Genomic DNA, 24,346 nt, shown 5'->3' with positions numbered 1-24,346 from the left:
CGCTGTGTTGTGTTGTGATTTTTCGTCTGTGTATCTGTTGTTTATCCCGTCTGTATTTATCAAGCATTTCAAAAAACACAGTGTTTCTTAAAGTGCCATATTATGCTCATTTTCAGGTTCATAATTGTATTTAGAGGTTATATCAGAATAGGTTTACATGGTTTAATCTTCAAAAAACACCATATTTTTGTTGTACTGCACATTGCTGCAGCTCCTATTTTCACCCTGTGTGTTGAGCTCTCTGTTTTAGCTACAGAGTGAGACATCGTGCTTCTGTTGCATCTTTGTTGGGAGTCATACATGTGCAGTAGCTAGGTAAGGACAACTAGCCAGTCAGAAGCAGAGTATGAGGGCGTGCCACGCTAGCAGCTAGGCGAGCATTATAACGTTTGTTACAAAGTGACGCACGTTCGTCACGGAAGTAAAGGCTGGACTACAGTAGAGCTGTTTGGAGCAGTTTGTGAACAGTGTTTTCTGTTGGAGATGGTAAGTCCCTTTGGGGTGGACTTTGGGCTTTTTCACTTTGTAAACCTATAACGTGCACAAAAAAGATATATAACACTATAAAGGAAAGGGAAAAAGCATAATATGAGCACTTTAAAGATCTTAAACCTAGTTTGGCATTTATTGTCACTTAGCCGTCATATGCACAGATACTGATGTATCTGAGATAAGGTAATATGCTTGAAGTTATGTCAACCTAGCCAATTTATCAGTCGAGCTCGTTTGGGAACTGCACCGTAACAAAATAATAACTTAAATATGTCTCAGCCATATGTTATTTTAAATGAATATATTAACTATCAAATCAATAAACCCACAGTTTGCATGAGTGCAGCTTGTTTTTAGTAAGTAGATAAATAATAAATAATCTGACCATTATCTGATGATGTGTGAGAGTGATCAAAGTTTGATTTATTTCTGCAGAAATAGTTGGTTGTGAGGCTCAAAAGTAGGACTAAAAATCTTCCCCATCACTCAGGAAATTTAAGGCATTTAGAGTGATTTCCTCAGGTGCATGATAAATACTGGCCCTTTTTTGATGGGAGGCCAGCTAATTCAACTAGGAGGAGCTTTTGGTCTCTGTTTACGTTTTGTATCTTTGCCCAGACAATTGTTTTATAGAAGAGAAATGACAGATGAAGTAAGAGAGAGAAAGAAGAATTCATAAAGGACCTCATTCAATACAAACATGAAACATGAGCTAAAATCTGAGTACATGTGCGCACGCACAAACACACACTCCACTGTCAGGTCACAGATATGCATGAGAATATCAGTGTGTGATATGGGTGCGTTTAATAATTCAGAGCAAAGCTGGGGTCATATCTAAGATGTGTTATGAGGGTATCGTCCTCAGGGAGACGCAGAAGGACAGATGCAGCATTGGAGCAGCGAGAAGGCTTTCAGCGGGGTAAATCAATGCTCTGACTAGTGACTAATAAACCCCTCCTTAGTTGTCTAATACAGAGGTGGTTATTTTATCGCCGAGGGCAATGCAGAATTATTACTGTACAAATGGAGTGTGTTCTCATTCAGCCAAGGTAGAGGTCAGGGACTGAGTACGAATGATGAGGCAAATAAAAATGTGCTGGGTTATACTCTGATGTTAACAATGTGCGCTTGTGTCATGTTCAGGAAGAAAAAGGAATCCTCAGACATCGTTAAACAGTGTCAGTGGAGGAATGGCATTTAGGAGAAGCTGGAATGACCATTTGCTGTGCGAATTGTGCAAAACTGGTCCTTGATTCTAAAGAACTGAGGCCCAAACTGGATTTTTGTTTCACTCTAGTCTAATGCAGATTAAATACATTTTTCCACAATTTGCCTGTCCCAGACACATTTTCTTGATCTAAGACAAAACTCAGCAAGCGCTTAAAAAGTATTAAAAGTTAATACGTTTCAAGTTTGTATAAGTCATATGTAGATTAGACAGGGTCAATGGTACAATGTATAATTTTAGCTAAACTGATAAATCAATTTGCGCAGCATGCATTTCATGTCATGTTCAGGGCCAACACAAAATGTTTCTGAAAGCCGCCATTGGCCTGTGGCCCGCACTTTGACAAACTGAGACATATGACTTATGACATACTATACTATGACATGTGAAGAACTTTAGGGTGAGCAGTATGTGTCCTTAAGTAATTTAGCTTAGCTAAATACAGGTACAAATGCAGTGGTACCTTAAAGGAGCATGACTCCATGTCCGTCCATGACGGAGCCTCTCCCGAAGAAAAATAGAACATTATAGTTCTCAACTGTGTTGCTAAATAGTACTAATAAAGATTTGGACATTTCAGCCCTCCAGTATCAACTGTAAGATACAGCAGAGATAAGCGGATTCGAGGACATTTCTTATTCCATATACATTTCCCTAAGAGAGCTGCGAGTTTCTTAAAGATTCCTGCAGGTGACAAGAAAGGGAATTTAGGCAATCCGTATCGTAGATATAGGGTAAGGTAGTAAGGTCATCCTCCTTTCTGTATATTTATGTACTGAGTTCATTATTACTTTATAGTTTGTTGGTGCTATAGTTTCTAAATAGGGTGTTATTTTGATGTTCAAATATGTAAAATTAGATGAGAGCTTGAAAGTAAATAAGTATCGGTTTATATTGGTCTTTCATTCCGTTAAGCAGCATTAGTGATGATTTTGAAGCATACTACCAAACAGGCTGATTAGCTCTAACAGTGCTGATATGGATGTGTTTAATTGTTTTAAGAATACAATTACATTGTCAGCAAAAAGAGCTTATCTATGATCTCTGTTGCCAATTGTAATCTCCTGTATTTGTCTACTAGATCTAATTGCTATTGCTAATGAATTCAATAGCTAGTATGAACAGAAGTGGTGACAGAGGTGAACCTTGGGGGCAACCTCTTGTAATATTGAAGGCCTCAGATGCCACTTCACTTGTCAGTACCTCAGCTGTAGGGTTAAAATGTAATAGTTTGATCCAGTTAAGGAAAGTGTTTCCAAAACCAAATTGAGCAATAACGTCAAAGATATAAGTCCACTCAACCTTACTGAAGGCCTTCTCCGCGTCAAGCAAGAGAAGAGCCGTGTCTTTTTCTTCTTTTTGGCAGCACAGAACATTGACAATGCGCCTTATATTATGGAATCCTTGTCTTCCCTTTACAAATCCATTTTGTCATCCCCCACAATACTTGGAAGTAAAACAAAAAAGTGAACATTTTGCTGAGGATTTTTGTATCAGTGTTTATTAAAATTATAGGTCGCTTTTGACCTCTCATAAATGCCTTAAAGGCTTCCCATCTAATTGTGGCTGTTGTCTGGGATGTGTTGAATTCAAAGTAAATATCTATTTGTTTTCCAATTAACTGCAGAAATGTTTTGTCCTGCATCCATTTTTTTTTTAATTTCCATTTAGGAGATTTGCTATCAACTTTGGCTCCACATAGACCGATGATACAGCTGCGTGATCTGATCTGAGCAGCCTCTGATATTAGAAAGAAGTTCTCCCAACTGTATATTCTTAAATCATACAGGGCCACATTCTGTCTAATCTTAATTTAATCAATGTATACAGACCAAATGATGACAATGTCCATTTCTTTAAAAAAATTTTAAGAATTTCAAAACTACCAGGCTAGTATATTATCGCAGGGGACGTTAAGTGCGTTCTTGATCCAAGTAAAGATAGGTCCTCTGGAGTGGAAAACACTCACACAAGAACTTGGAAAGCATTACATGACTTTATAAACAAACTGAACCTAGTGGATATATGGAGGCATCTGAGTCCATCGAAGAAATCGTTTTTTTTTCCTGTTGGTCTAGTGCTAACAAAAGCCACTCTAGAATAGATTGCTTTTTGGTGTCAGCAGAGTTACATCATCAATCTATGGTGGAATAGATTTATGTATTAATATAATTACACCTCTAGAGTTAGAAAAGTCTGAAAATGATAGAACATGTCCTGGCCACCTTCGTTTGATCTTGATTGTCTCGTTACTAATTAGGTGCAATTTACAGGGGGGGGGTGGGGTAGTTACAACCCCCAATAATCAAACTGGCCAGTTCAAGCTTGATTTAAAAAATTATAATTTCCTTTACATGAATAAAGACATTTGCATCATAACTTAATGCAGAAAAGGCACAACTTCATTTTCACCGGAATGCAGAAAATGAAGTGTTTGATGTTCAAAAATTTCAATTTTGCTCAAAAGTGGACATCTCAACCCCCCCAATGTTGAACCCAAAGTGACACCCTTGAGCTAATACGTGTGTTACCTGTAAGAACACACTCTTAACTGTTTTAAACTGTTCATGACCTGCTTTACTTTGGTCAGTTTATGCAGGCCTCTACAGTTCCACTTTATTATGACTTTTTGATTACGTTTTTCGACATTCTATACTATGACTTTTATGACATACAATACTATGACTTTATTATGACTTTTTCTTCGACATTCTATACTATGACATTTTTATGACTTTTTCTTCAACATACTATACTATGACTTCTTCATGGCATACTGGACTATGACTTGTTATGCAATACTCTAGTATGACATTTTTATGACTTTTTTCAACATATTATACTATGACTTCTTTATGGCATACTATACTATGAGTTTTTATGATACTATCCTAGGACTTTAGTCATACTATACTATTTTTTCTACAATCTAAACCATGACTTTTTGTCTTTAGTAATGTGAATGATAAATACAACTGCAAACCGATGTATTGTGGGATTCACAGATAGCTCAGTGAGATGAGCTGCTGAAGATAAAATCAAGATTGGAGGCTGAGGGCTCAATTCTTAGACAAACTAGGATTTTTAATGACTTTCTACTTCAGTATATGGATATTGGTTATATGACCTTCTCAACATGGGCTTTTTTTCAGGCGTCTTTATAACTCAGATCATGTATCATGGATCTTTGCTCATTTTCTTCGACTGCTCATTCTTATTCATCTTTGACTACCTTCTATATTCCTCTGTTTGGGACATTCAATTTTCTTTCTGCTGAGCACTCAGGTTGCCTGCTACTATGTTTTCTTGTTTTTTGACCTCTCTATGAGCTGGGCCCATGGGGCTCTTTGGACACTCTATGAGCTTTTCAGTTTTGCCCAATACTGAACTCCTTTCATGAGGCTTTTCGACTGCTACTTCTGAGATCATAGGCTTATAATGCTTTGCCTGCTGGCCTGCTAGAACTTGTTTTACTATAGACATTTGCGAACTTTCACCCTAACACCTGACTCCTCCTCGATCATTGCGGACTTTTTTTCACTATTCTCTGGGACTTTTGTAATCTCTCTGTGTTTGATTTTCATGGAACCAACCATATTTGACTGTAGCCACTCTCTGGGCTCACTCAGCACTTTCTTGACCTTCTGGGATGTTCAGTGAGGATGTTCAGCAGGCTGGGCTTCCCTGGAGATCTTGAACTAACTCACGAGCTGTCCTTCTGTTTCTGTTTGCAGTATACTTGCCTCTGACAACAGGATCCAACATACCTCTGGACCTACTGTCAGACCATGACTACTTTGTGGCTCAGCGATAGATGATCAAGCAATCTGATCAGATGATGGGGTTTTACAGATGGCTCAGGTAGTGAACAACTAAAGTCAGATCTAGTTGGGTTGAAGGGTTCGTTGCTAGGCTGTATACTGGAATCTTTGAACTTTTGTAACTGCCTCTACCTGATGTTTCAATTTATACTAAAGCTTCATAATCATGCTATCTCCTTTTTCAAACATATATATGGGCTTTGTGGACTTCAAACTATCTTCTTATGAACTTGTACTTTATCACGACATACTCTTCCACTATGGACTTTCCTTACTGTTTCTCTATCAGGTTGCCAGACCTCTACCTGTAGCTGACATACTCAACATCTGGTTTCTCTATGTTTTTCTGTTCTACTATGAGCACTAGGATATTAGATATCCTCTTCCTCGACCTTCAAACACTATAGTATTCACCTGGAACTTTTTTAGTGCTATGGTTATCCTCTCATGAACTATTTGTGATGTGACAGACATTTCTTCATGAGCCTTATGAACTCTTTTTCGATACTTTATTGGAAAAAGCCGACATATACTGACACCAGTGGACACTAGATAAATAATTAGCATGTTTCAATTACTCACTGTTATGTTTCTTGTTTTCTCATGAAACCTCGTCTTTTGTTCAGCAACTGTCATCCTTCTGGGCTGCATTTTATAGAGCATAGCACTTTCTATAATACTCCTGGAAAAACTCTTGATATTATATGACTTGGGCTTCAGCATGTCTGTCGTGGTACTGTGTTTCAACATCTCTGGACTTTTGCAGACTTCAGTATACAACCTCAGTGTAGTACTCTTCTCTCCACTACTACTTGCTATCTGCTCCTGTTGCCATAGTTCTTCAGTCAATTATATTTTTGCGTTCCTCTGTGTTTACTTGTCCTTGTCTGTCGACTTCTGCTCCTCCTGTTCTGTTTTTTTATGGACTTTACTTCAGACAAACCAGTGGACACTCAAATCTTATATATGAACATGGAGGCTGACCACTTGGAAACCTGCTCGTCTTTGACTTTCAAACAGCTACTGCTCAGTTTTCGGACTCTCTCAATAACTATGATAACACTCGACTGCTCATCTATCGTTTTAGTTTGATTCTTAGTATGAGACTGTTATGTTTTTTTGTGACCTTACTTCCTCTGAGCTGGAGTTGACTCTGTCTACTGACTTTTATGTTGGTGCCCCCCTTCATCTCAGTTAGATCATGTTTCACTTTACATGAAACTCCGGGCATCTTATATAGGTTTCAGATATCCATATATATGAACATGTGAACTGTTGATAAATCAGTCATCAGTTTTTATCAGATCTTTTACTAATCAATTCGTCATGTTTTTCAACATCTCTCTCCATGTTTTGTTTATATTTTATTCATGTATGTTGCTTTCCTTATTTATCTTCATGAGCACTTTAGACACCTAGATATTATATCAATTTTTATCAGACATGTTTATTAACTATTATGTTTTCTTATATGAACACGAATATTGATTATGACTTTTTTTCCAAAATCTACTACTATGACTTTTTTGACCATACTAAACTATCTCCTGCCGGAGCTTTTTCAACATACTATACTATGAATTTTTTCGACCTACTATGCTATGACCTTTTTCAACATATTACACTATGACTTTTTTAAGACTTTGTTCGACATAAGACTTCTTTATGACTTTTTTTGACATACTATATATGACTGCCAAAGACTTTTTGACATACTATACTATGACTTTTTATGACATACTTTACTATTACTTTATTATGACTTTCTTCAACATACTATACTATGACTTTTTTCCGACATACTATACTATGACTTTTTTATGACTCCGGGAAATACTATAGTATGACTTTTTATGACTTTTTCAACATACTATACTATGACTTTTTTAATGACTTTTTTCAACATACTATACTATGACTTTTTTATGCATTTTTTTCGACATACTAAACTATGTCCTTTTTATGTCTTTTTTCAACTTACTATACTATGACTTTTTATGCCTTTTGCAACTTACTATACTATGACTTTTTTATCTAACATACTATACATACTATACTATCACTCTATACTATGTACTTTTTTTCGACAAACTACACTATGACTTTTTTATGACATATTTTACTTTTACTTTATTATGACTTTTTTTTCAACATACTATACTATGACTTTTTTGACAAACTACATTATGACTTTTTTTTTCAAAATACTATACTATGACTTTTTTTGACATACTAAACTATGTCCTTTTTGACTTTTTTCAACATACTATACTATGACTTTTTTTGACAAACTACATTATGACCTTTTTTTTTCAGAATACTATACTATGACTTTTTTATGGGTTTTTTTCGACATACTATACTATGACTTCTTTATGACTTTTTTCGACATACTATACTATGACTTTTTAATGACTTTTTTGACATACTATACTATGACTTTTTCGACATACTATACTATGACTTTTTAATGACTTTTTCTACATACTATACTATGACTTTTTTTTCGACATACTATACTATGACTTTTTTATGACTTTTTTTCGACATACTATACTATGACTTTTTTATGTTTTTTTTCAACATATTACACTATGACTTTTTTAAGACTTTGTTCGACATAAGACTTCTTTATGACTTTTTTTTTGACATACTATACTATGACTTCTTAAAGACTTTTTTGACATACTATACTATGACTTTTTATGACATACTTTACTATTACTTTATTATGACTTTCTTCAACATACTATACTATGACTTTTTTCCGACATACTATACTATGACTTTTTTCAAACATACTATGCTATGACTTTTTTATGACTTTTTTCTACATACTAAACTGTTTAAAGAATATTTCGAAATACTATACTATGACTTTTAAATGACTTTTTATGCCTTTTTTCCGACATACTATACTATGACCTTTATTTTTTAAATACTATACTATGACTTTTTTATGACTTTTTCGACATATTATTCTATTCCTTTATTATGACTTTCTTCAACATACTATACTATGACTTTTTTCCGACATACTATATTATGACTTTTTTCAAACATACTATGCTATGACTTTTTTATGACTTTTGTCGACAAACTACACTATGACTTTTTATGACATACTTTACTATTACTTTATTATGACTTTTTTTCAACATACTATACTATGACTTTTTCGACAAACTACATTATGACTTTTTTTTACTTCGAAATACTATACTATGACTTTTTTTGACATATCATACTATGACCTTTTTCGACATACTATACTATGACTTTATAAGACTATTTCCACTAACTATACTATGACTTTTTTCTACATATTATACTATGACTTTTTTCTACTGACTATACTATGACTTTTTTAATGACTTTTTTCAACATACTATACTATGACTTTTTAATGACGTTTTCGAAATACTATATGACCTTTTTTCGAAATACTTTACTATGACTTTTTTTCGACATACTATACCATGACTGATTTCGACATGCTATACCATGACGTTTTTCGACATACTATACCATGACTTTTTAAGATTGTTCGACATATACTATGACATTTTGCGACATAATATACTATGACTTATTTATGTGTTCTTTCGACAAACTATACTATGACTTCTTTATGACATTTTTCGACATACTATACTATGACTTTTTAATGACTTTTTTGACATACTATACTATGACTTTTTAATGACTTTTTCGACATACTATACTATGACTTTTTAATGACTTTTTCGACATACTATACTATGACTTTTTTTTCGAAATACTATACTATGACTTTTTCATGCCTTTTTCCCGACATACTATGCCATGACTTTTTATGTGTTTTTTCAACATACTATACTATGACTTTTTTATGACTTTGTTCGACATAAGACTTCATGACTTTTTTTTCGACATACTATACTATGACTTTCTTTGGACGTTTTTCTACCTACAATACTATGATTTCTTTATGACTTTTTAATGACTTTTTTCAAACATACTATGCTGTGACTTTTTTATGACTTTTTTCTACATACTAAACTGTTTAAAGAATATTTCGAAATACTATACTATGACTTTTAAATGACTTTTTATGCCTTTTTTCCGACATACTATACTATGACCTTTTTTTTTAAATACTATACTATGACTTTTTTATGACTTTTTCGACATATTATTCTATTCCTTTATTATGACTTTCTTCAACATACTATACTATGACTTTTTTCCGACATACTATATTATGACTTTTTTCAAACATACTATGCTATGACTTTTTTATGACTTTTGTCGACAAACTACACTATGACTTTTTATGACATACTTTACTATTACTTTATTATGACTTTTTTTCAACATACTATACTATGACTTTTTCGACAAACTACATTATGACTTTTTTTTACTTCGAAATACTATACTATGACTTTTTTTGACATATCATACTATGACCTTTTTCGACATACTATACTATGACTTTATAAGACTATTTCCACTAACTATACTATGACTTTTTTTGACATACTTTACTATGACTTTTTTCTACATATTATACTATGACTTTTTTCTACTGACTATACTATGACCTTTTTAATGACTTTTTTCAACATACTATACTATGACTTTTTAATGACGTTTTCGAAATACTATATGACCTTTTTTCGAAATACTTTACTATGACTTTTTTTCGACATACTATACCATGACTGATTTCGACATGCTATACCATGACGTTTTTCGACATACTATACCATGACTTTTTAAGATTGTTCGACATATACTATGACATTTTGCGACAAACTATACTATGACTTCTTTATGACATTTTTCAACGTACTATACTATGAATTTTTTGGGACGTTTTTCTACCTACAATACTATGACTTCTTTACTTTTTTCGACATACTATACTATGACTTTTTAATGACTTTTTTGACATACTATACTATGACTTTTTAATGACTTTTTCGACATACTATACTATGACTTTTTTTTCGAAATACTATACTATGACTTTTTCATGCCTTTTTCCCGACATACTATGCCATGACTTTTTATGTGTTTTTTCAACATACTATACTATGACTTTTTTATGACTTTGTTCGACATAAGACTTCATGACTTTTTTTTCAACATACTATACTATGACTTCTTAAAGACTTTTTCAACATACTATACTATGAATTTCTTTGGACGTTTTTCTACCTACAATACTATGATTTCTTTATGACTTTTTTCGACATACTATACTATGACTTTTTAATGACTTTTTTGACATACTATACTATGACTTTTTTTTTTAAATACTATACTATGACTTTTTTATGCCTTTTTCCCGACATACTACACTATTTATGACATACTTTACTATTACTTTATTATGACTTTTTTTGAACATACTATACTGTGACTTTTTTATTACTTTTTCAACAATCTACATTATGACTTTTTTTTTTCGAAATACTATACTATGACTTTTTTGACATAGCATACTATGACTTTTTTCGACATATTTACTATGACTTTTTTCTACATACTAAACTGTCTTTTTAAAGAATATTTTGACATATGACTTTTTTAAACATACTATACTATGACTTTTTTTTCGACTCACTATACTATGACTTTTTATGACATACAATACTATGACTTTTTTCAACATACTATACTATGACTTTTTAATGACGTTTTCGAAATACTATATGACCTTTTTTCGAAATACTTTATTATGACTTTTTTCGACATACTATATACCATGACTTTTTTCGACATGCTATACCATGACGTTTTTCGACATACTATACCATGACTTTCTTAAACATACCATACTATGTCTTTTTAAAGACTATTTTGACATACTATACTATGACTTTCTTAAACATACCATACCATGTCTTTTTAAGATTTTTATTATTATACAACCCCAAACCGAAGAATAGTGGGCTTTAGAAATAGCTCAGTGAGATAAGCTTCTGAAGCTAAAATGAAGATTTCGACATACGATACTATGACCTTTTTCGACATACTATAGTATGTCTTTTTTAAGACTATTTCGACATACTATACTATGACCTTTTTTCCGACATACTATACTATGACTTGTTTTCTACCTACAATACTATGAATTATTTTTGACTTTTTTTCCAACATACTATTCTATGACATTTTTCTGACTTTTTCTTTGACATACTATACTATGTTTTACGACATACTATTCCATGACTTTTTTCGACATACGATACTATGACCTTTTTCGACATATTATACTATGACTTCTTTATGGCATATTATACTTTTTGACATTTTCATGGCATATTATACTTATACAAGTTCTTTTAAAAGCCTGTTAAAAAGAAAGGCACAACGCAATACAGTTATCATCAAATATGAGTTTATTTTTTTTTATAAATCATTCTTACAAAATTGGCATGTATCTATTTCATTTGTGACCTCTATAAAAGTCTTCTGTTAATTACAAGGTAGGAGGGAGGAGAAGGCATCAGGACAGCTAGGCTAGATAGAGTCCTTACAGATCAACAGATATTACTGCTGATTGGTAAAGTGATACAGCCAAATCACTGATAAATAATTCCAAACAGGAAGTGGTCATATGTTGTCACCTTAGCAACAGTGTCCAAATACAAAGATGAAAACGGGGTGTTACAACAAGAGAATGGAAGCTGTGACTCATCCAGTGTATGAAGGCAGGGCTGTTCCGGTCCTGCATATGGTGCTATTGCTGCCTGTCTACTGGAAATAACAAGTCTAGAACAGACAGTGCTTGGCATGTCAAGAACTTACATGTTGATAAAAAGGCACAAATCAAGAACAGACTAGTTTTTAGCACACACGCCGTTGCCACTATAAACACCAAATGCCTGGCACATTTTGGGTAAAATTCTATCATCTGTTTTAAAGCACAGAATGATAACTTGCATAATGTTCCTCCTGATCAAATGACAGACATGACAGAGGCATTTTAAGCAGATGCAGAGGTTTTCCTGGTAGCGTAAATCATATCCATCACACTCTGACGGAGCTCTGGACTTGATGATGTACAGCACGCCAACTGAAAGATGGAGCAAGTTCCTTTGCCAAGTTATCTGACCTGAAACCAAGCTTTGAACAAGGCAATTTAAACAACTGTGTCACAGCCTCAGACCCATTATTGTAATGCATGGGGGGGTGGATGTTACTGCAGAATCTGAAAATGTTTCCATCTGGTTCAGAGGACCCAGCTGCTTATTATTTTCCATGTGTCAGTTGGCGTAGTCTTTATTGGGACTTTGCAATTTGACTCCCGCGGAGAGCCAAGATTGTGCGGCCCAATCCAATTCTAGATCACTGGTGTATGCAATATTTTAGAGTTAAAACTCTGAAAATGTTTTGAGAGTTCTGTATGAGAAAGAGCGTGATGTATGTTTCCCTGGAAAACCAATGCAGAGTGAAACATAATATGAGCTATATATCGGCATCTTTGTGGATTAATGTGCACAACGTCTAGAAAATAAACCGAATAAATACCATTAACTCCCCTCGGCAATGCAGGATCAATCTTATGTTCTCGCCATGTCATCTCAAATCGTACACTGTCTTTTTTTCTTTTCCAAAAATAAATATATGCCTATGTACAGGGATTTGAAATGGGTGTTTTTTTCCGCGAGATATCTTCAAAGCTGGGGGATGTGGTTCTCTTGAGATGATGCACATACAGTGATTCAAACGATCAGACATAAAAGGATTGATATGGAATAAAAAGCAATACAGTATGGTTCTCTGAAGATGAAATAGGGACCAGATGCAGACCAAATGAGGAGCATGTTTTTCCAGGAATCACGTACTGTAGATGAGAAAACATTTGCTGTTTGACTCAACATTAAACAGATCATAAATCTCTCCTGGTAGACAAATAACACTCCAAACTTGATATACCAGAATGAAAATACAAACATGATATTTAAAGCAATGATGTGAGAAAAAATAAAATAAAAACATAATAGTCCTGCTGGCTTTGATACATGCTGAAAAAGAGTAGCTTTGCATTAGTAGCATTTGGATATGACACTTAGTTGATAGCATGAACAACACCTTTGTTGACACTGTAAAGGCTTTAAAATACATTTTATATAAAACTATCCGTAAAACAAAATTAAAACAAATCAATGAAAAAAAACTCAAAGTAATTGAATGTGTGAGACTGATACTGACGATGTTGACAGACACGCACACACACACACACACACACACAGACACACACACAAACAAACTTCGGCAGAGACAATGCCAACCCAACAGAAAGGCCACTAAACGCATGCTGCTTTCATTTAAGTGTCTGCAAACTAAATGTGTGAGTGGACTGCCGTGCTCTCAGCTGCATGCTGTATGCAGACCTAATGACAGCGTGTAGCAGCTCTGCTACGAGCCAGCCATTTTCACAGACAACATATGTCTTCGAAATGATCAATTAAAGGTTGAGATAGCTAGTTATTTTAGCATTTTAATCTGGTTATGCAATACCAATAAGGTAATTTAAGGTGCAAAATGTCAGGCAGTTTGATGTGGATATGAGGGTGATGTGAGCAGCTGTTATAAGTAACGGACAAGCAATGGAGGGTGTGTGCGAGAAAAAAAAAAACTGTCCTCCCAAGGCTAGCATTAGCCAGCAGGTCATGTTTGTGGGTCACTGCTTCCACAACACAATGGTCCATAATGTGAGAGTGTTTCATCAACAGCTTGTCCCCTGGGAATAAAACAGCACTCAAAATGAAATAGCTTTACCTAATTGAAGCCAAAGCGTATCTCTGTCTGACAAATGGAGGAGAAAACCTTTCGCCAATTTAATGGGTCTGAGGTCCTCTGATATGTCACGGAAAAAAATAATAATCATGGTGGCAGGAGAGCCACATTGGACCGATGACTACAATATTTCAACTTGAGAGCATTTAGGCATCTCAAACTGATGTAGGCAACGTGATGTGCAATAAACAATTTTAAAGGCAGACCTTGATGTCAGAATGGCACTGATGCGCTCAGCGTTAAAAATCTCTCCACAAGCACATTTGTGAAATGAAGCTGGTCACTAAAGACCTGCTATGGGCTGACATTTTATTCCATCTCTCCCTGTAAGTTAGTGCTCGGAGGCCATGGAGGAAGAAATAAATGGGCAAAAACAAGTTTGGGTTTGAATGCAACGTTCTGCTCCATTTCATTCAGAAATGTTCATTTCACTCATTCCAACGGAGTGAAAATGTACTCCGCTTGAGCTTATGGTTGGATGAGCCAACTTCTTTTAGGCCACACACACACACACACACACACACACACACACACACACACACAAAAGACGGAAAGTACAGAGAGTTTGAATGGGTAAAATAAAAGATGATGAAAGTGAGTAAGAAAAAAAGATGAGAAAAGTACAACTGCTGTGGTGAGAATGAGAGGAAAATGGAATATGAAACAAGATGTTTTTCTAACTTATCTTTGTGATAACAGGGACGCAGATAGACCATTATAAATGCCATATCAGCACATCAAGAAATGAGCCGAAGATAGGACAGACAGGATGTTTTCCGGCTCAAGGATGTGTGTTGATGGCCAAGAATGTCAAGAAATAATGGCTGCTCTGCTATAAAAACCTTGTCAGGACACTTCTGTTTACCTTTTCAGCCTTGAGAATAAAAATAGTACCTCTCAGAGAGGAGAAAGGGTCAACAGTGACACCAGAGAGCTGATTTGTACAGAAATCAAATCAACTTGAGAACAGGGTATCCTGGGCTATAAAGCAGGGGTTTTGGTAGTCCAATATTAAGTCCGGATGCATACTGGGGAGGGTAGCTAAGGGTGACCAGTAGGATTTATGGTGGTGGGGTTGCCAGATTTGCGATCATGGACCCTTTCCTCTTCTACTGTCCTGCACACGTGCCAAGAGAGCAGGAAAGTCAATGTCGTCCATGTTCATGTTGTACAAAAAAATATTCTATCCAAGAGTTCTTGTCGTCAGTAGTGGGTGCTGTGTGTTTGCACATTTGCAAAACATACAGTACTGTTTGGCATGTCCATCAGTTTGTGTACTCCTCTTTGTCTGTGTTTGAGATTTTTGTTTGTATTTTTCATATCCAAACGCCATCTGCTTGTTTCCCATTCATCCCTTTCCACGTCAAGTCCTGGCAGCAGCGGCGCTGTGGTCATTGGCAATGTGCTGAGTGGAAGACAGAGCTGTGTCACTCCCTGTCCATCCTGCTGTAGTCCTACTACTACTATCCACAGGGTCTCTCTCGCACGCCTCCCCCTGCGTAGGGTCTCCCCCTAGGGGGCGCCGGTCCTGTCAGAGCCTCTCAATGTCCCTGTATTTCTTGCGGAGAATGGAGACCTGGTCCTTGAACAGGACGGGGTCCAGTCTCATCTGGGAGTGGACCAGAGGCATGGCGCCAAACCAGCTGGCGAACTTGTTCATGCAGGTTTGCCGTTGGGCAAAGTGGTCCGGATCAGCCCAGCGAGAAGCCCTCGAAGACTGAAGGGAATGAAGAAGAAGAAGAAGAGGAATAAGGGAAGACAAAAGAACCATTTTAGAGTCATACTATTACAGTGAATAAGTATTGCTTTAGATCAGTGATTGGCAACCATGACCCCAGGGGGTACCAGTACCACTGCTCTTGCTTTGGGGTACATGGAGGATTGTGGAGTAGCTCAATTAAGTTATAATTTTATGTGGAGAAAAAGAAGAGATGACTGGTAGCTCTGTATACTCAAACGTAGATCAAACAAGTGTCTGATGTGCTCTTTGAAAATGGAGAATAAAAAAGGATAAATAGGAAGGCAATCAAAGCACTCCAAAATGACAAAGAGGAAGGAAATATTAAAAGCCTTTATTATAGTGGGCACATCATTAAAGAAGCCAGCATGTTTCGACTGCTGTAGGTCTTCGTCAGGGCTTTAAACAAAGCATTTTGGAGTGCCAGAATTGCCTTCCTATTTATGATTTTGTGTAACAATTTGTAAGGAAAATAAACATCTAAATTAAATTACAAACTGGTGTGTTGCTGATCTTTAGAAAATGGTTTGCCACAATAACCAGTGAGCTAAACAGTTAAAATGATTAGCTTAAAATAATCGATTAAACATTGGAATAGTTAGCTTAAAGTAATAGATAAACAGTTGAAATATTTGGCAAAAAAATGGATAAACAGTTGAAAGAACTACCTAAAAGTAATAAATAAAGAAATTCAATAATTTGCTAAAAGTGATGGATAAACTGTTGGCTAAAAACCACTAAGAATTCAACAGTATGAAAACCATTTGTAACAATATCCAATTTTATGTTAGATCTGAACTATACTTCAGATCCACTGAAAAATCAATTGTGTTGAACTTATTTGGAACGTAACAAGTGGTGTTGTTGATGACATGTGGGGGTACGCCAGACAAAAAACACTGCTTTAATTAGATTATTGGCAGGAAAGGGATGTTCTCATTACATGAAAAAGACCAACAATAACAATCAGCTGCATTCATTCTTTCATTCATAGTTCAGACACTGTGACAAGAGAAAACCATTACGGAATGACAACTGACGTTAATGTGCCTCAATAAATTATCAGCCGGATCATATTCTATATTTGGGAGCAAGACTAGCAACGATGACGCAAGCCATAAAAACTGACACGACTCCTTTCTTTGCTTTTGTCTCTCCACTGTACAGTAAGTGACTTGTCCTGTTTACCCACGGGTCGTATTTTAAGAGAATTATTCATGTTGATTTCATAAAGCAGCACAGGTTTGCTCCAGCTCAAAGGCCATGACACACACTGATGATGGGAAAAAAACAACTCTGGTTTTGGCATGAATCACGATTCATATAATAGGTCTACGCCTGTTTCGAGTTCTATCATATCCTGTAATGTGTTTTTCATTAGTGCAAACCAGTTCTCTCAACTGGCAGCTGTCTTCTTTTTGATGTAACAGCTCTTTCATAAAAGCGCTATACGGTAATGATTAGTAAAAAAAATATAATATCTTTAATAAAATAAAAAATGACATGGATCCAGTCATGAAAAGGGTTTCAATAGACTCTTACCTGTCCCATCATTGTCTCCTTGTACTGTTTCTTCTGTGTAACCTTGATGGGCGGCAGCTTGGTGACAGCAGAGACCAGGAAGTTCATCAGGATGTCCTCACAGTTGGCCAGCTGGTCAACCATGCCCTTCAGACTAGTGGGTAAGTAGTTGGTGTACAGGTAATGGTAATATCTGCAAGAGAAGACAGAAAGGAGTTAAAAGAATAGAAGAGGCTACTGATCTGGATGGGTCACTTCTTATAAGAAATTGTCTTCCTTCCCTAAAAAAAAAAAACTAAACTTTGTTCACTGCCTGCTCAGCACCAAATAGACACAGTAAGATACTAGCTGGTAAACATAGTGGAGCACTTAGCAGCTAAAGAGACAGGTATTTCCCTCAGAGCTAAAGGGGAGTGACAATTAGACATTTGCCATTTGGACAGAACCACGACTCTAAACTAATGATACCAATGTGCATACATCCAATATTTCAAAAACATGTATATGTGGTCCAGGGGGTCACACAAATGCCGAGTGACTAAGAATCAAAAGGTGGAAGCATTTAAATGGAAAGGATTAAGGTTAAGTTTGTGATGTAGGATTGTTTTCAAAAACTGCACATCTGTGATTTGATTCAATTTCACACGTTTTTTCTTCATTTCCTTTTCAGTTTTCCCAATTGAACACATTAAATTGTATATTGATTTTCATTTACATTCTACTCCAACACATTCTGAGTACATTCACAAACTTTCAGAGGATTGCTTTTGGATTATTGCCTGAAAACGTCACTGTGAAAATGAGTAATCCCACAGTTTCAGACCTTTAGAGACAACTGAAGAGTGCCGTATGTCACAAAGAACTGCGTAGACTACTACATTTAAATGCTCCAAAATTTTTAGACACCTTTACGTTCGAGGTTAAAGCCTTTGGGTATAACTCTGAGTTCATCAACAGACAACTGATTGCTCAAGTTCCTGGATGGATTGAACGACTGAGTTATTGAAAGTGATTAAGCATTTGACAAATTTACATTTTTTTGGATAAAACATACAAAGTGTCAAAACACTGGTTTCCTGAGGCTGTGCAACACTGAACTACCTACTACCTACCTACTGAACCTACTTTCATAATCTACAGATCACTGCATCAAAGTGTTATATCAGAAGAAAGACGACTGAACACTGGAGAGCAGTAGAGCAAAGCTGTGATCCCCATATAACAGAAGAGGAACAGAACAGAAGTAAAGAGCATGGAAGAAAACAGCAGAGTAGAACTAAACAGCGAGTAGGTAAACTGCTGTACTGGAACTAAGTTTTACGGCTCAGAAGACTACAATGAAGTGCGTACTGTACCTGTGATAGATGGCGGCCCCAGTCAGCACCATTGAATAATCGTTGGTCCATTTGGATGTGTAGCCCCAACGCTCCTTGTTGCTGTCCCAGAAGTGGCTGCGAGCAGGGTAACCTACGATTCGCTCTGGAAAACTCTGCCAGACCGTGAAGGCAAAGTCCACCTGGACAGATGATGACAGATTATACAGTCAGGTCCATAAATATTGGGACATCAACACAATTCTAATCTTTTTGGCTCTATACACCACCACAATGGAGTTGAAATGAAACGAACAAGATGTGCTTTAACTGCAGACTTTCAGCTTTAATTTGAGGGTATTTACATCCAAATCAGGTGAACGGTGTAGGAATTACAACAGTTTGTATATGTGCCTCCCACTTTTTAAGGGACCAAAAGTAATGGGACAATTGGTTGCTCAGCTGTTCCATGGCCAGGTGTGTGTTATTCCCTCATTATCCCATTTACAAGGAGCAGATAAAAGGTCCAGCGTTCATTTCAAGTGTGCTATTTACATTTGGAATCTGTTGCTGTCAACTCTCAATATGAGATCCAAAGAGCTGTCACTATCAGTAAAGCAAGCCATCATTAGGCTGAAAAAATCTAAACAAACCCATCAGAGAGATAGCAAAAAACATTAGGTGTGGCCAAATCAACTGTTTGGAACATTCTTAAAAAGAAAGAACGCACCGGTGAGCTCAGCAACACCAAAAAACCCGGAAGACCACGGGAAACAACTGTGGTGGATGACCGAAGAATACTTTCCCTGGTGAAGAAAACACCCTTCACAACAGTTGGCCAGATCAAGAACACACTCCAGGAGGTAGGTGTATGTGTGTCAAAGTCAACAATCAAGAGAAGACTTCACCAGATTGAATACAGAGGGTTCACTACAAGATGTAAACCATTGGTGAGCCTCAAAAACAGGAAGGCCAGATTAGAGTTTGCCAAACAACATCTAAAAAGCCTTCACATTTCTGGAACAACATCCTATGGACAGATGAGACAAAGATCAACTTGTACCAGAGTGATGGGAAGAGAAGAGTATGGAGAAGGAAAGGAACTGCTCATGATCCAAAGCATACCACCTCATCAGTGAAGTATGGTGGTGGTAGTGTCATGGCGTGGGCATGTATGGCTGCCAATGGAACTGGTTCTCTTGTATTTATTGATGATGTGACTGCTGACAAAAGCAGCAGGATGAATTCTGAAGTGTTTCGGGCAATATTATCTGCTCATATTCAGCCAAATGCTTCAGAACTCATTGGACGGCGCTTCAGAGTGCAGATGGACAATGACCCGAAGCATACTGCGAAAGCAACCAAAGAGTTTTTTAAGGGAAAGAAGTGGAATGTTATGCAATGGCCAAGTCAATCACCTGACCTGAATCCGATTGAGCATGCATTTCACTTGCTGAAGACAAAACTGAAGGGAAAATGCCCCAAGAACAAGCAGGAACTGAAGACAGTTGCAGTAGAGGCCTGGCAGAGCATCACCAGGGATGAAACCCAGCGTCTGGTGATGTCTATGCGTTCCAGACTTCAGGCTGTAATTGAATGCAAAGGATTTGCAACCAAGTATTAAAAAGTGAAAGTTTGATTTATGATTGTTAATCTGTCCCATTACTTTTGGTCCCTTAAAAAGTGGGAGGCACATATACAAACTGTTCATTCATTTCAACTCCATTGTGGTGGTGTATAGAGCCAAAAAGATTAGAATTGTGTCGATGTCCCAATATTTATGGACCTGACTGTATTTAGAACATTTATTATATGCATAATGGGTAGCAATTCCTAATAATTCACTCTATATATGTTGTGAATAATGCATTCATGGTTAATATTTATTTACTAATGCTTTATATATATATATATTTAAATGTTTATCCTCCTTCAGCAGGACACTTGATTTATCTTTTTAGATAGTTCTTTAGTTCATCAGGACAGCGCTTACCGACATATTTTGTCTGACATACCTCCACAGAGGTGAGATGACCCCTTCATCAACACCACGTCATTTATTTCAACCATTACCTTTAGCTAACCATTTCAACTGTTTAGCCATTACTTTTACCTATCTGGACCAAAAACAACTTAACATGTATAACTAACTCTATAACCTCCACCCCTCCTCCACGAGTAGCTTGTAACCAAGGAGGACACGATGGATAGAAAAAAAAAACATGATTGACTCTTCAGAAGAGGTAATTATCTTCGCTTGATTTTCTGCGTGCGAAAGTCGCCGGACGATACACTCTTCTGAACATAGCCAGACTGAGAAATACAGAGAGAGTTGTGTGGAGCTGATCGTCTTGATTAGCTTTGTAGCAACTCATTTGGCAACGGCTTGAATGTAACGGATGTTTATTAATATAAAAAAGTTACGCACTAAAGCTTTAATGGATTGCCAACATTTATAACTGCATTATTACCAAATCAAAGGGATAAACACTAGCCAGAGGGATTTCCATACAACCTGGCAACCCAAAAGTTGCTCTTATTAATGGCTTATAACTGATATACAAAGCATTAGCAAAAGATGTAGTAACCATTAATAAAGCAATTATTACAACACCGTAGTATTCCTGAAGGTGTTCTGTAATTTGTACATATAAAGCATGAAATACTCTTCTTGAAAGGTTGAGAAATTTTATTTAGTTAGGATTAAATTTATTTTTACAGTGCACAGCCGTGCTAGAAAAAGAAACAAAGAAGGAAATAAATAGACAACATGGAGAACTAACAAAGGAAGTGCACACCATAGTGAAAACACAACATCAAAAACAGCAAAACCACATCAAACACAAAGCAGCCTTTCCTAAGCAGCTGCCTTCTTCTGTGGCCACGATCAAAGCATTCAATCAAAAAATTTGATGAAAACATCAAAAAGGCCTCAGCTGCTCCACAAACAGCCCGCTCTGCATTACACTACATATTACCACACTATACTACACTGAGAGTGTTTATATAAATGAATACTTGAATGAATGTCAAAATACACCATAAAACACATTTGTATCTTCTCTTCACAAGTGCCAAGAGGAAAGAAGAAGAGCTCTGACTCTCTTGTGTTCTTACTTTCAACACAAGAGAAAGGTAGTTGAATGATAACACAGTCACAAGGAAAATTATTTCAATGGTTGAACCAGCAACAAAAGGAAGTATTGCTGGGAAAATGGGACCATAAATAAACATGGGAAATCCTCCTGAAGAACTGGTTTGTATTTTGTTGTGCAGGACAACGCTGCTTCTCACCATCCTTAACTTAAGGGTAAAGAAAGCTGAGGATGAGGAAGAAAATTAGGATTTTGTTCTTGTTGAGAGGCTAATTTGGAGGCAATGGGAAGGATGTTTAGATTGGGAAACTGTTCAGAAATCTGTGATGGTATTTTTGCCTGAATTTCTTTTTTTAACTTGCACTGGCATTGATGTGCCTAAAACTTATTATTTGTGTTCATGATCCAACTATGTTTAACGGAGAAGCACAGGTTGATTCGTTTTTTTGGGGCTGGATTTTCCCGTCAGTGCCAGCTCTGGCTTGCCATCTTGATCCTCCGTACAAACAGCCTTTATGAGATCTAATTCTACACTGTGCAAAGCAGCATCTGGCTTTCTATGGTGCTGCGCCAAAACGTGTCCCCGGGAAAAACAGAAACAGTCCCGACAGCATGTGGAACAAAAATGCTAGTTATAGTGCAGTGCTGCTTTGGAACAGGGGATTCGGGAGGTGCTGTGTGATTACTGGCGCCAAAACATGAGGTGGAAGATGGAAAGAAAAGGAGAAAAGGCAGACGAGAAGAGGGATAAAGTAAGGCACTGGCAGTAAAAGTTAGAGTAGTTTAAGCGACTTAAGAATCAAGCTGCAGAGCGATAAGTTGAAAACACCAGGGACAAACAGAAAGAGAGCAATAAAATTTAGATAAAATGCAATCAGAGAGTTACTTTTGGGACATAGAGAGAGTTTGTCTCAGGAGGACCAGGCTATCAAGACACAGAGAAGAGGCAGAAAGAGAGAAATACTTTTCTATTCTACTCTATTTTATTACATTACAAGATACCTCTGTGGTGGACAACACTGTGTCTTCATCCAGGCTGAGGACAGCATCGGTCACTATGGTCTCGTAGGGCAAGAAACGACTGCTCATCACCTGCAGAGAGGGACACACAGAGCACAAAGGGTTAAAAACACACCATTCAAATAATAACAGTCGGATGCCCCTCTTCAAACAGCATGAAGATGTGATCATTTGGTTGCCTGAAACACATTAAGGAGCAAATGTAGATCTGAAAGCTGTGGAAAATATCTGAAAAAGAAAAAAAACCCTTGTTGTACATGTGGTCTCCATTTTTCCATTCAGCTGCATATTATTTTGCAAACCAACAGTGCGGAGGTGTTTATTCACACATGACAGCTTCCATTGAATGTTGCCATGGAAACATTAATAGCTCCATGTCATCCTAAATCAATGCAGGTTGTTTTGAGAGCTTTGTTCCAAATATTGGCTATTTTATCTAACATCTGGGAATGATTACATTTTTACCCCAAAAGATATCTTTCTCATTTTTTTTTTTCCTCAGCAAGAACGCTTTTAGCAAAAATTATCATCATTTTGAAATAAATCGATCGATTTTTTTGCTGCTTATTCAGTTTCAGGTAGCGATGGCAGCAGACTTAGCAAGTTAGCCTAGATTAACTTCATCCTAGTCGCGTACTTCAGCGCCTCCTTGAGAAGACGGGTTCTTTTAAGTAACCCGGTTCATATCGGTCACTCGCCACTAGGGAATTAACTCATGAACAACTCTTTTGGTTCACGTACAACCTTGCACTCGTGAACAACTCGTTCTTCAGCTCAGTGGGTGTGCTTTGTGCTACTGCGTTCTCTCACTGAACAAGAGTGTCACTGAGGCTGCGGCTTGAAGCTATGAATGATTCATTCACAAATCTTACATCACTACCCTCCAGCATGTCCTGGTCTGCCCTGAGTCTCCTCCCACATTGACGGTCTAAAGAGGGTCAACTAAGAGGTATCCTAATCAGATGCCCAAACCACGCTAAGGATGCTAATGGAGGCTACAGAGAAGCGATTATACTATGTTAAAATGTGATAACTGATGTTTTTGGTCACTTAAGGGCAACAGAAACAAGCTGTCAACACAATACTGACATGATCACCTTTAATGTTGATATGGCTTAGAGATTCATGGAAGACAACAACAAGCCATCACATCAACAAACAGCAGCGCTGGCCTCCCATTGTTTCCAACAGTTATGGAGCGCTGATACAAGTTTCCATTATTACTGCAGAGTCATCTTTCTATTTTAAATCAATGAAAACACATGAATGCAGCACATAAGACACGAGTCATGTGTCCTACACATGGCACAAATTTACCG

General features: G+C 36.6%; 1 protein-coding gene across 2 annotated transcripts in view; it reads right to left on the bottom strand.

The window, feature by feature from the left end:
* Window positions 1-11,918: 11,918 nt before the first annotated feature.
* The window catches only part of ext1b (exostosin glycosyltransferase 1b), a 123,042-nt gene continuing 110,614 nt past the window's right edge, over window positions 11,919-24,346 (bottom strand). For both annotated transcript variants that reach the window (XM_078266962.1, XM_078266961.1), the window contains 4 exons: window positions 23,010-23,099; window positions 18,955-19,115; window positions 17,621-17,792; window positions 11,919-16,057 (listed from right to left, as the gene is read on the bottom strand). In XM_078266962.1, coding sequence (XP_078123088.1) covers window positions 15,872-16,057; window positions 17,621-17,792; window positions 18,955-19,115; window positions 23,010-23,099 — 609 coding nt within the window. In that variant the 3' untranslated portion in view covers window positions 11,919-15,871. The remainder of the gene's footprint in view (window positions 16,058-17,620; window positions 17,793-18,954; window positions 19,116-23,009; window positions 23,100-24,346) is intronic.

This window comes from Sander vitreus, chromosome 14, assembly GCF_031162955.1.
Source record: "Sander vitreus isolate 19-12246 chromosome 14, sanVit1, whole genome shotgun sequence".
In the NCBI taxonomy this organism is placed as follows: domain Eukaryota; kingdom Metazoa; phylum Chordata; class Actinopteri; order Perciformes; family Percidae; genus Sander; species Sander vitreus.
The sequence above is the reverse complement of the archived record's forward strand: the minus strand, read 5'-3'. Positions and strand labels throughout refer to the sequence as shown.